The following is a 13,968-nucleotide window of genomic DNA, read 5'->3' as shown; positions in this document are numbered from 1 at the left end:
AGGAATTTCAGAGAGTGAATGTAAGGAAGAAATGGATGAAGAATGTGGGGAATGTGAGGAAGACTGTGGGGAAGTTTTTGTTTTTTAAGATGGGATATATTATAGCATTCTGTGATAGGAATTATTTAATTGGGTGAGAAATTTTGGTAAAAGGAAAGAGAGGAGACAATTATAGGAATAGACAGAGGAGGTGGCATACCGGGCATGGTGATGGCATGGCTTTAGATACTGGCATGGACAACTCATTGATTTTCAGGAGTGTGGGTAGGTATACTGTGGGCCAGCTGGCAGATCTGGAAGTGGGAACACAAGGAAGTTCTTTTCAGATAGCTTTTATTTGCTCAGTGTAGTAAGAAGCAAGGTCATGGCCTCCTTGGCTACAGGTTCACCCTTGGAAATTTCTTCACGTCCAACCTTTCTTTCCATTCCCACTGTTCTCTTCCCAATGAAAACTCCAAGCTGGGCTGTAAAGAGTATCCTGGTGTGAAGAAATCAGCGTCTCCTTAATAAGACAGCCCTACGCTTAGAGAAAGTTAAGGTCTCCACAAATTGATCGGTGCTTCATATGTGTTAAAGGATAAACACTGGGGCACCTTTCAAATAGCCTCTCTGAGGTTTGTTGACCGGGACTGCTAGGTAGTCCCCTCTCTTGCTAAGTATCTCTTCCATCTCCTGAGTGTCACGAGGCACCCCCCTTGTCAGGCTGGCAACAGGCACATCACTTTGTGAGAAGGGTGCTCCTGTGTAAAAGGCCTGTAATTTGTTGTGTTAAGGAACTGGACTGTGATTGCTCAGCTACTGGCTTGTAAGCCCTCCTCTCCTTTCCCACAAGGCGTATCAATTTTGAGTCCATAGTCAATAATTTGGCTTGGTCGGCAGGGTCTGGAGAGGCGGCGGAGTGTGTGCGTGCGTGGTAGGACCTCTTCCTGCCTCGTTTCACGGAACTGTTTCAATTCAGAAAGGCTGTGTTGTTTCAGAAGGGATTATAAATTCAGCCTGAATGCTGGTCTAACCAGCTTCTTCCATGTTATCACTCCCTACCTTTCTTAAAGATCTCAAACCGGGTGTCCTTTTTGTCCGGAGGCAATTTGACTTTCTGTGGTTCCTTCTCGGTCCAAAGGCCAGGAAGAGAGTCACATTCCCGCTCAGTTCATGTTAAACATTATGGCCCTTGGTCTATAGATGTTGTTTGAAAATGGAACTGGTATGCCAGGGGTGACCTGAAGTTACAGTTTCTCCTCGATAGGTCTTGAAATCAAGATGTCATGATGTTGATCTAAGGAAAAAATTAGAAATTTCTATCCTGACTAGCTGGAATCATGGCATGGGTGGGAGGATGAGGCCTAAAAAGAGAGATAACATCCTTAATTGCCTTCATAGAAATCCAGGTGAAGTCACTGGGAAAATGATTCTCCCAATGAATCTCAGCTTCTCCTCATTTTGCTCCTAGAGCTGAAAAAAACCTTGTGCTGTATTAGGTGACCACCAGCCTCCAGATTCCTCTCCTCCAGCGACACTAAGAATTCAGTCTGACCTTAACATGCTTTAAATCTCCTATGGTCCCCTCCCCATCACTCTTAAGATACATTTCACCCCCTTCTCCCACCCCCCATCCATCTGCCTGTCCTCCTTAATTATCTTTTACACCTGTCCAAATCTAACTAGTTCTTCAGGGCTCAGCTTAAACTCTATATCTCCTCTGTGGAGAGATGGAATAAATTTAACAGATGTCTACACTGAAAGCCAGGCACTGTGCAGAGTTTTAGGGATTCAGAGATGCACCGAGAATAAAGGACAGGACCCGACATCAGGGAGCTTTCAGTCTAGTAGGGGAGATATTAAAAGAATTAGAAGACAGTGTGGTAAGTACAACAGTGGGATTGAGTGTAAGCTTGAAGAGGCTCAGAAGAGGGAGCTGTTACTTGTGTGTGTAGAATTGGAAAGGTTTCCTGGGGGAGATGACATCTGAGCCTGGGTCTGAGGCTGAGAAAGGGCCAACTCCTCCAAGAGCTCTCCCTGCGTGAATTCCCATAGCACTTAGCTTGGCTCCTCCATGGACACCCACCTTCACCGCTCTGCACAGTTGGCGCCCTTTGCTTGTGAGTCTGTTTACATCCTGTCTCCAGCTAAACCAGGATGGAGATCTTGCCCTTATGCTCCCCACAGTCTGAGCACAAGGCCTGACACCGAATAGGGGCTCAATACATATTTGTTAAATGAATAGAATAAATGAATCCCAGAGACAGGTTTTTCTCTCTCCAAACACTTTATCCAGAGTTTTCCTGAGCTAGCCAGGGGGATAAATTCCTTCCTAAGGCTCCAGGAAGAATTACCAAGTCAGTGGAATGTCCCTCACTTCCTGTCCTTTGCTCTTTTGCTCGCTGACTCCGCAGTGTCCCCTGCTGCCTCCAAATGCCTATCCACCAAGGCCTTCCTTTCAAAGAGCTCCAGGCTCCAAAATCTCTCTCCAAAAAAACGACCCTTACTGATTAAACTATGGAACACAATGGAATACAGCTGTGGGAATGGTTGGGAATGAGGCTTTCCAATGTATACTTTTTTAATGTAAGTTTGATTTTGGAAACATGTGAATGTTCACCTATTTTAAAAAAAAAAGAGAGAGAAACCTAAACCTCACATTGAAGATGATGAAAATTCACCCAAGAGTGTGAATGACTGATAGGTAATTGAATTTTCAATTTTAGCTTCAATAAATTATTTGTTGAATGAACACATGAAGATGTCTCCATAGCATCTCTGGATCTCCACTTCAGTCCCTTGCTCCCTATTTCTCCCTAAAGAGGGAGGAGACCTCACATCTAGGGAGGGCCAGAAGCTGGAGGATAAGGGCACAGGGCACTTGAAGTCCTTTCTCCCAAACATGTCTGTTTCAGGGACATCCCAAGTATGGGTCCTTTGATTCAAATTCCTTTCTCTTTGATGGTCTCTATTCCTGGCTTCTCTTGGGGAAGAGATGGAGCTGGTATTAGGACACTGATTCAGACCTCATGGGTTCATGGTTAGTTGGCCTTGAAATTGGGAGAACCCAGGTTTTTAGGAGATCCCCTAGACCTCTTTCCTGGGTCCAGACTCATATCTACCTACCTACTAGGTATTTCTACTGGGATATCTCTCAGGCACCATATCAAAAAATTGCCTCATCATTCTCCACCCAAACCTGGTTCTCTCAGCCTCCCTACCCCCGAAGAGCACTCTCACACACCCAGTTACCCAAACAAATTTAGGTTTCCTGCTGAATTCTTTCCTCTCCCTTACCATCCTCCAATTTATATGCCCCACGCTTACCCCTCAGGCGTGATCTGAACATCTTCCAAATCTCCAAATCTGTTAGCACCTCTCCAACTCTGCAGCCATTCCCCTAATCCAGGCTTCCAGCATCTGTTAACTGGATTATTATAGCAGTCTCCAACCTGGATCCCACTCCAATCCATCTGTAGCCTTGCAGGCAAAGTCATCATTCCAAAATGCAAAGCTCATTATGTCATTTTCCTGCTTAAAACCCTTCAGTGGCTCCCAAGTGGCATTAAGATAGAAGTCCAAACTCCTTATTGGAGCTTACAGGATCCTATAGAACCTGGTCCTATTTTCTTTTTTTCTCCCTTATATAAAGCCATCTGGGTTTGGTACTTTTTGTTGTAAGCAGATTTTTAACTATTGATCCAATTTACTATAGCTATTGAATATTTTGTTTATAAATTTAAAAAATTATTTTTATTTTTTGGCTGTGTTGGGTCTTCGTTGCTGCGTGCGGGCTTTCTTTAGTTACGGTGAGCGAGGGCTACTGTTCGTTGCGGTGTGTGGGTTTCTCACTGCGGTGGCTTCTCTTTGTTGTGCAGCACGGGTTCTAGGCGTGCGGGTTTCAATACTTGTGGGACTCGGGCTCTGTAGTTGTGGCTTATGGGCTCTAGAGCGCAGGCTCAGTAGTTGTGGCGCATGGGCTTAGTTGCTCCGTAGCATGTGGGATCCTCCCGGCTCGAACCCGTGTCCCCTGCATTGGCAGGCGGATTTTTAACCACTGCACCACCAGGGAAGTCCCTTTTTCCAACTTTTTGAGGCAGATGCTTAGCTTATTAACTGTCAGCCCATCTTCTGTAAATAAGTATGGAAGTTAAGATGTTTCTAAGTTTCCCTTTAGCTGTGTCCCACAAGTTTTCATATCTAGTATTTTCATTATCATATTCAGTTCCAAGCATTTAAAAATTTCCATCATGATTTTTTCTACAACCTATTAGTTATCTATAAGTGTGTTTCAAAATGCCCAACGGTATTTTTTGTCATCTTTTTTTGTGAATGACCGCCATCTTAATTCATCCTTGGGTAACAAAATCATTCCCCAATCTGTACTTACTGGATACACCCTAGAACTTCCGTTCCCAGAAACATGCTTTTTGGCCTTTGGACCTTTGTACATTCCGTACCTGCTGCCCGGACACTCCTCCTTCCCCCTTTGTTAACTCCTACTCAACCCTCAGGTCTCAGTATTGTTAATTAAAAAAAATTCTCTGCAAGCCTGCCTTGAACTTCCAAATCTGGATTAGATAGCCTTCTGCTTTTCTAAGTGCTCTCACACAGCTTGTACTTAACCTTTTTGCTTCTTTTCTGTTGTTCTCACTCTTAGATTCCTCCTGCAAACTCCTTGAAGACCTTGCTCAGTGCCTGGCCCACAGTAGGTGATCAGTAAAGAGTTGTAGAATGAATGGTGACTCTTACCCTGTCACTTGCTGGTAAAAATTCCCATTTTGGAGCCACAGAGAACAATACACGGCTGCTTCCCTCCCCTCAGGTATCGTCATATCCATTGTGTCTCTCTTTGTGGTTATGGTTTATCTCTGGTTGTTCATCTCCCTCCACCCCATGCCACCCAGGTCCCTGGGAGGCCTATTCTCTGGAGCAGGACTGGGGCTAGGCTGGACTCCAGCAGCTGCCCCTCCCCTGCCAGTGACTCCTGGCGCTAAGCCTTCTTGCCAGCAGGTGGCACCTAAAGCCTGAAAGCTGAACTACTCTGTTCCACGTTCCTTTTCTGAGCTGCTTGTTGGGACACATAACCTGGCTTGGGCTGTGCTTGGGCTTGGAGAGGATGCTCTGGCATGGGAACCTGACTCCGGGCTCCCCTGCTGCTGTCCTTTCTTCCTTGTCTAGCAGCAGTCACTGTCTGGCCTTTTCCTTTGTCTTAAGAGTCCTATTCAGTGCCTGTGCTCCAACCAGACAAAAAACTAGGTGGGGCACTAAAAACTATGAAAATGATGATTTTTGTATATCATGTATGTTCTTATGCTCTTTCCTTAGTAACTCTCTCTCCACATTCTCCCTGCTTGTCCTCTTAGATCATCTAGGAAGCCCAGCTGAGCCCATCAAGGAAGCCTAGCAGCCTGGCTCCCCTCTTAGTTTCATTTCCTCTCCAAAGCTTAGAGGCTAGAACTGGGGAGTTATTTATTTTTTTAAGAAGTAAGAGAACAATAACAAAAGTAGACAACAGCTGTGGGTGTGTAGGAGTGTTACTGACTTGGGTCCTTGGACTCTTTAACCAACAGAAATTGATAAGAGGCCAGATGAGGAATTCAGGCAAGGCTTTACTGGGACTTGTGCTGCAGCATGAGGGAGCGACAAGTAGTAACAGGTGCCCTTGCTCGCTCTCCGTGGAGGGCAGGCTGGTTCCTTCAGTGGGGTGAGGACGGAGGCAGATCTGCAGATGGGGCCGGAGGAGTGGCTTAGGTGTTCTGCCCACCCTCTTGGTGGTGCCGTGTGCAGGGATCATGCACAGAACCCTGCTTTTGCTCCCAGTACCTAAGTGGCAGTCGGTTTGTGGCCTTTTATCTTATTGCTCATAATTGCCTGGATTGCGGCATGCATGCAGTTATTTTTAATTCCATTAGTTTCTTTGTACTCTGTTGCTGTGGAGATGTGCGTCCAGGTGCAAGCACTGCAGTAAAGGCCCCAGGTCCCAGCCTGTCTCAGGAGGAATTTATTGAGGCACTGCTAGTATCACTTTTACCTCGTCCGAGAAATATTTTAAAATTTGCTTTTGGTGGTGGACTCTTTCTTTGATTATGTCACTGCTTTGGGTCTGAACTTTGTGGGTGACAATCTCACAAAAATTACGTCAAGTTACAGCAGCGTCGTTATGGGTGGGCAGGAGATCCTTGGGAGGCAAAGGAGGGGCCATTAATCTTGTCTGGAAGAGGATTAAGGAAGGGACAGTTTGATCTGAATCTTGAAGGCAGAGGGGAAGGTTATTCTGTCTAGGTATTAGAAACAATAGGAATAAAAAGAGAAGCACATTATCAGCCTTCTGTATTCCCAAATGCTCCCAGCCTTACCCCCAAACTCTGCCTACTAAAGTCCCCTCAGCCTGCTCACATGCTTCCTTGGTGAAAGCGCCAAATCCTAGCCACTAGATGACCAGGGAGCTCACATGCTTCCTTGGTCCCTTGGTCAAGGACTTCCTTGGGGCATCCTGGCCTCTTCTGGGTGACTTAGCTTGTACCTTTCACCTGCACATTTGCCCTGTTGTGCCAAAGTGTGGCTGTCCTGTCTTCTTGAGCACCTGGACCGCCGCTGCTTTCTCCGGCTCTCCTAGGAGCTAATGGAGTTCAGTTGGAATTCCACGTACTTGTCATAGGTGCTCTTGACCCTGGGTTTCAAGATGTTGCAGGTGAGATCCTTATCCTTTCCTGCTATGCTTTGGCTTTCAGCTTCAGTGAACCCAGGCCAGTTGGCAGGTCTCTCCTGGTGAGGGAGTGAATGCCCCACAGCGGCTGTGAAAGGGACTTCTCTTTCAGGCTGGAGAAATGAGGATTGGGGAAAAGAGTGATTTGGGGATTATGGGACAAATTTAAGACAAAGCTCACATTTTGCTGATGCCTCAGCCCTGGGGCAATGAGCAAGGCAAAGGCGACACTTGGGTGCCAGGAATACGTGCCACAAGAAAGGAAACAGTGGAAGACAGATGAGGTACATGAGTGGGAAGCTCCTTTGAGAGATAATCTAATCTGCTCCCAGAAAGGATGTTAGAAGTGAGGTTATTAAATTGCTCTGGAGAAAATGCTGGGGTTAGTACTGTCCTTGTGGAGCCACAGGTGCAGACCTATGTCTCTGCTCTTCTCTGCCTGATAAACGCTCCCTACCAACTTCTAGGCCTTGCAGGAAGCACTGGGTTTTTGGTGTGGTGGTGCTATTACATTGGATGCGAGACCCTATCGTGCCAAGGAGCACTACCTGGAGGTTCTGGAGGTTGTAGGAATTCCGGAGAAGAGCTGAAGGAGAGGTTTCTGGACCTGGAAGAAACCTCTAGGCCCATTAAGCTCAACCCTATCTGTCATTTTATAGTTGAGAAAACATGGGAAATTGCTTGCTTGCTCAAGGTCACACTGAGTTAGTGGCAGAGTTGGATCCACATAAAACACTGGTTGCTATGGTTCATTTCTTTTTTCTTTTTCTTGGCTGTGCTGCGTGGCTTCTGGGATTTAGTTCCCCGACCAGGGACTGAACCCGGGCCCTCAGCGGTGAGAAGGCAGAGTCCTAACCACTGGACTGCCAGGCAATTCCCGGTTGCTATGGTTCTTAACACTTAGGTCCACCGTACCAGATGATGTCTCATATCCCCCACCACCCTGTCTTGGTTCCTTCTCGTGGGGCATGAGTAATCAAGGACTACATTGGACCTGGTAGCCTTGGTCCAGGATGAAATGCTATCCAAACCTTGCTGGAAAATGCCACCACTAACCTCCAAATGCCCGTTTTGTTTATGCTTAAAGTGCCTTCTCAACAGGAAGGACCAGGCTCTGGTGGAAAGAAAACAGGTCTGCTGCTAGGATCTCAAAGCCAGTGGAGAAGTGAAATGAAAAGGGCCCCAGAGGACCCTAAAATAAAGGAGACAAGAGCCTTTGGCGGTGGTTGGTGGGGCTTTACTGCAAACCGTTATAATTAAAGTGCTATTTTACAAGTGTTTAAGACAGGGCAGATAGGCTCTGAGCCAGGACTCAGCTTCAGAGGCACACGCCTGGAGGGGAAATGGCACTCGCAGGGGCCATGAGCTTAATCACTGCCGCTCATTTAATAAGCACAGTCGTGCTGGAGTCTTCTTAGGGAGCCTGAGAGGAAAAGAAGGGAGTGGAGAGAGCCATGCAGCAGCTACTTTAAATTCCTAATCTTGCTCCATTCCCACTGTGCACACTGCCTCAGAGCTACCCTGGGGACTGACACAGATCCTTCCTCTGGCCCAGGCTTCCCACCAGCTCAGGGTGCCTGGGTCATCCTCGTTATCATTCATCACTGATTTCCTTTTTCTGCCAGAGGTTTTCCCAATTTGTAGCTTAAAAAACACCAGCAGGAGGAGAAGCAAGGAATGTTCTTGTTAATATAAATCCACACCAAGATGACTCAAGAAATGGGTGTTTCCCAGGGTTGGCAGGTACATGGATGGGTCCCGCATTCTTTGTCTGTAGGGTGCTTGAATGGGTAGTACTGTTGAACGTGCCAAAGGTCTGCGCTTTTAGGACCTGCTCATGTTTTTGAGGACCTCTAGGGAGAATCACTGGTTTAGAACCAGGGCCTATCAGAACACTGGGAGAGGGGAAACTTGATGAGTCCTGAGATCATTCCCAGGAGGAGGGGAGCACTACTTCCGGAAGCAGCAGCGGGGAGGCCTGTGCCAAGGCTCTGCCCAAGGGGCCAGGGTGCTTGGCCTGGAGGCGCGGCTCCTCGTGCAGTTCTGGGTTACTGTTTGGGCAAAGCGAAGTCCCAGGCAGTTTCCTGTGCACATTTCCACATGGCCTGCATGAGGCGGGTGAAGCCCATGTCTTTGGGCTTCTCCAGGCCTCTCATCAGCCGTTGCTTCATGATAGAAACAAATTCCTTATTGCTCAGCTCTCCGTTGCCTAGAAGAAGAGGCAAACACAACAGGGATAAGTGACAGCCTTGGAACAAAGACAATGAGACAATTCCATTGCTCAAATCACGTAGGTCCCAAAGCCTAGCGCTCTCTCACAGCCAAACTCAATTCTCTTGGTTAAAAATGAACTGGTTTGTACTGTCCTTGATGTTTCCAATTGCAACTCAGTGATAGTTCCGTGTAGTGTGACAGAAGTTGAATGAGAATATATATGTCAGGTCCTGTGCTAGGTGTTGAGAATAAAGAGATAAAAATGACTTTGTCCCTTGAAATACCATCAGGTTATGGGAGAGACAAGTACATTATTTCAATCGTATGGTAAATGCCATAATGGGGTAAACAGAGGATGCTATGGGGGCACAGAGGAAGACTATCTAACCCAGGCTGGGGAGGGTGCAAGTACAGGTCAGTAAAGGCTTCCTGGAGGTGACTCCTAAGTTGAATCCCAAAGGATGAGCAGGAAGTGGCCAAGCAGAGGGGAGTGAGACGGGGGAGGCATTCCAGTAGTGGTAGTAGCATAAGCAAAGGCACCTGTAGGAAGCAGCACAGCTGTTAGAGAACTACAAGGAGTTAGGTATTGCTGGACACACAAAGATAGGGGTATGGCCAGTAAACCAAAGAGGAAGGCAGGAGACAGGTCCTCAAGGATCTTGTATCCTTATGAAAGGGTTTGCACTTTATCTTCAGGGCAGGAAAGGACTGGGAGAGGGGAGTAAGATGTAGTTAGATTTCCATTTTGGGTAGATTTCTCTAGCTGGATGATGGTGATAGACTGGAGTGGCACAGATGGAGTGAGTATGGGAGCCAGTTAGGAGGCTGCTGCAATAGTCCGGGTAAGACATGATGAGGCTTTTCATGGTGAAAACTAAAATCAAAACCTGGCTTTGGGTTAAGCCCATTTTCTCGTGGCTTCTCATTTGACCCTCTTCAGTGGCAGACTCTCAGGTCTAGAGGAGAACCTGGAGAGCATCTGGTCTGACCCAAGGTCACTTCTCAAGCCACATGGAATAGTAACCACTCCAAAAGTAGAGGACAGTTACCATTTGACTAGATGCTCAGGAGTAAATGTCTGCTGATTAAAAGAATCGCAGCCATTACTGGTGGTGACAGGAAGCTAGCAAACAGACCTCTACTAATGATCAGTCTGGGAAGAAAGTGGTAAGAGGGAATAATTGGTTTACTTCTGTATAGAGTACCTAAAAATCTAAACGGGCCCATGTTTGCTGTCTGAAAAGAGCATGGGCAGCCTCAGGGATACCTCAGAGCAAGATTAAAACAAACAAAAAACAGGTAAAGCTAACCTATGGCACTAGAAGTTAGGGAAGTGGCCGTCCTCGGGGGTATAAGTGACCGGAGGGCAGCAGCACCAGGCAGCTCTGCGGTCCTGGTGATGTGCTGCTTCAGGATGATGCATGGGTGTGTTCAGTTTTTAAAAATTTATCAAGCTCCACACTTATGGTATTTGCATTTTTTTGTATGTATATTATACTTTAACTTAAAAAGTAGCCTGGCTGGGCTGAAAGTTAATCAGTAATATGGCTTATTAAGAATGCAATTAAAAGAACAAAAAGGTCTAAATAGGATTCTTAATATTTTGTATAAAAAGAAGCTTAAGATGAAAAAACCTGAAGTTATTTTTATTTATTTATTTTTTGGTGGTGGGGCTTGCAGGATCTTAGCTCCCCGACAGAGGATCAAACCTGTACCCTCGGGCAGTAAAAGCGCAGAGTCCACTGGACCACCAGGGAATTCCCCAAACCTGAGGTTATTTCATTCAAACTACTCTGGGATTTGCTTCTTGCTTCCCTAAGGCCAGGGCTGACCAGTCTGAACAGCCTGTTACCTGTGAATTGGATATATGACTGAATGTCATTTGTGTGCATGTATGATCTGTGACTGCAACTCTAAATTCTGTGACAAACAAGTCTGTTTGAAAATTGGAATTCTCTGTCCCCTGGCATTTTGACCTAACATCTTGCACTGGTAGAAATGACAATGGCTTTCGAATTTAATATCTACTTCCCTTTTCTGTAGATTAAGAAAATGAACCCCAGGCTTCCCTGGTGGGTTCGAGCCCTGGCCTGGGAAGATCCCACATGCCACGGAGCAACTAAGCCAGTGAGCCACAACTACTGAATCCCATGTGCCACAACTACTGAAGCCCACGCACCTAGAGCCCATGCTCTGCAACAAGAGAAGCCACCACAATTAGAAGCCTGCGCACGGCAATGAAGAGTAGCCCCCACTCGCCGCAACTAGAGAAAGCCCGTGAGCAGCAGAAAACCCAATGCAGCCAAAAAAAAAAAAAAATTAAAAAAATTAAAAAAAACAAAAACAAAAAAACCCCAAAACAAACAAACAAAAAGAAAATAAACCCCATTTACCACCAAAAGCAAAGGTAACAAAAGCAAAAATAAACAAGTGGAATTATATCAAACTAAAAAGCTTCTGCACAGCAAAGGAAACCATCAACAAAATGAAAAGGCAATCTACTAGACAGGAGAAGATATCTGCAAATCATATACTGATAAGGGGTTAAAATGCAAAATATACAGAGAACTCATGCAACTCAACAGCAAAAAACCAAACAACCTGATTAAAAAATGTGCAGAGGACCTGAACAGATGCTTCCCAAAGAAGACATACAAATGGCCAATAGACACGTGAAAAGATGCTCAACATCACTAATCATCAGGGAAATGCAAATCAAAGCCACAATGAGATACCACCTCACACCTGTCAGAATGGCTGCTAACAACAACAACAACAACAAATAACAAGTGTTGGCCAGGATGTGGAGAAAAGGGAACCCTGTGTACTGTTGGAGAGAATGTAAATTGGTGCAGCCACTATGGGAAACAGCATGGAAGTTCCTCAAAAAATTAAAAATAAAACTACCATATGATCCAAATTCCACTTCTGGGTATTTATCTGAAAGAAACAAAAACACTAACTTGAAAAGATATATGCACCCCTATGTTCACTGCAGCATTATTTATAAGAGCTAAGACACAGAAACAACCTAAGTGTCCATGGACAGATGAATGGATGAAGAAAATGTGATATGTGTGTGTGTGTATATATATTGTGTGTACGATGGAATATTATTCAGCCATAAAAAGAAGGAAACTTTGCCATTTTTGACAACATGGATGGACCTTGAGGCCATTATGCTGACATAAATCAGAGAAAGATAAATACTGTATGATCTCAGTTATATGTGGAATCTAAAACGAACAAACAAAAATAATTGAGTTCATAGATATATAGAACAGATTAGAGGTTGCTAGAGGTGGGGGATGGAGGTGGATGAATTCTGGTGCAGGGCTTCAAAAGGTACAAACTTCCAGTTATAAGTAAGTCATGGGGATATAATGTACAGCATGAAGACTATATTTAAAAACACTGTATTGCATATTTGCAAGTTGCTAAGAGAGTAGATCTTAAAAATTCTCATTATAAGAAAAAAATTTGTAACATGTATGGTGACTAGACTTATTATGGTGATCATTTTGCAATATACACAAATATTGAATCATTATGTGGTACACCTGAAACTAATACGTTATATGTCAATTATATGTCAATTAAAAAATTAGGTCCCAGAGATAAAATGATTTTTTAAAGGTAATAGAAGTAGATGTTGATAGAGCCTCCTTCTAAAAGGCTGGAAAATCAAACATTTCCCAGGACTTCCCAGGAGAAGAGGGGAACTGTGATGCTGGTTGCCATTACTCCCATATTCACTTCACAAACCAGCTCTTGGATACTGGCTTCAAAAATTATAAAAATGTTCTTTGGAAAAAAACTCAAACTACCTAAAAGTGATTAGAGTAAAAACAAAACCTGGGGAGAGTTACTCTCTCTGCAGCAGTGCTGTCCATTAGAACTCTCTGCGATGAGGGAAACGTTTTTATCTGTGCTATTTTCAATACAGGAGCCACCAGCCACGTGTGATACTGGAAGAAGTGAGTTTTAAATTGTATTCAATTTTAATTAATTTAAATTTAAATAACCACATGTAACTGTGGTATCATATTGGACAGGGCAGCTCTAGAGAATAATCACCCTTCCCTGTGGATGAGGACTCTCCTTGTCCTCCCTCTGGGGCTTCCTTTCACTCAGACCTCGGTTGTGGGTTCAGGGGGGAGATTTAAATAACTCAAGTTCAACTTAAAAAGTTAATGAGGACTTCCCTGGTGGTGCAGTGGTTGGGAATCCACCTTCCAATGTAGGGGACGTGGGTTCGATCTCTGGTCAGGGAACTAGATCCCACATGCATGCCACAGCTAAGAGTTTGCATGCCACAACTAAGTAACACACCTGCCGCAACTAAGACCTGGCACAACTAAAAATAAAAAACAAACAAAAAGTTAATGAACACCTGTTATGTGCAAAGTACTGTCTGAGGTCCTATTTGCAGGGGAGGGGGGATCCAAAGGTGGATAGGACTTGTAACTACCCATAAAAAGCTCACAATTTGGTAGGGACATTAAGTCACATACACAGAGATGGAGTGTAACATGCAGCAATGCGGACAAATTGAACCAAGTTAAGGAATAAAAAAAACAGAGTGATTCATTATGCTGGGATTAAAAGGGAAGGTTTCACACATGCAGGAGCTTTTGATCTGTTCTTGAATTCTGTGAGCCTAGCTTCCTGGAAGAAGATGAACAGTGAATCCTGGCTGTGAGACAGGGAATGGAGGTCATATAGTTCAGAGGGGGGCAGTGCACTTTTGGTTCAAATCCTGGATTTGCTATCTAATACTACCTTTGTGATCCTGGGAAAACTCCTTTACCTCTCTGAGTTGCAGCTTCCTTATCTGTAAAATGTGGTTAATAACTACTCCTGTGTCAGAGGCTTAAATGAGCAGCTTGCACAGTGTATCTGGCTCATAGTAAGCAATGAAAAAACTGTGAGATAACTAATAACGACCTACTGTATATCACAGAGGACTCTACTCAGTACTCTATAATGGTCTATATGAGAGAAGAATCTAAAAAAGGGTGGATAGATGTGTATGTATAACTGATTCACTTTGCTGCATGCCTGAA

The 13,968-nt window shown here is 44.8% G+C and overlaps 1 protein-coding gene and 1 long non-coding RNA gene across 3 annotated transcripts in view; one reads left to right on the top strand and one right to left on the bottom strand.

The window, feature by feature from the left end:
- The window catches only part of LOC132593673 (uncharacterized), a 16,296-nt gene extending 2,328 nt beyond the window's left edge, over positions 1-13,968 (top strand). Inside the window, exons 2-3 of the long non-coding RNA XR_009559423.1 lie at positions 4,640-4,804; positions 10,946-13,968. This is a non-coding gene — a long non-coding RNA (uncharacterized lncRNA). The remainder of the gene's footprint in view (positions 1-4,639; positions 4,805-10,945) is intronic.
- MICU1 (mitochondrial calcium uptake 1) overlaps positions 7,910-13,968 on the bottom strand; it is a 199,721-nt gene continuing 193,662 nt past the window's right edge. For both annotated transcript variants that reach the window (XM_030862562.2, XM_060286765.1), the window contains one exon: positions 7,910-8,897. In XM_030862562.2, coding sequence (XP_030718422.1) covers positions 8,737-8,897 — 161 coding nt within the window. In that variant the 3' untranslated portion in view covers positions 7,910-8,736. The remainder of the gene's footprint in view (positions 8,898-13,968) is intronic.

This window comes from Globicephala melas, chromosome 16 (assembly GCF_963455315.2).
Source record: "Globicephala melas chromosome 16, mGloMel1.2, whole genome shotgun sequence".
Lineage (NCBI taxonomy): Eukaryota > Metazoa > Chordata > Mammalia > Artiodactyla > Delphinidae > Globicephala > Globicephala melas.
The sequence above is the reverse complement of the archived record's forward strand: the minus strand, read 5'-3'. Positions and strand labels throughout refer to the sequence as shown.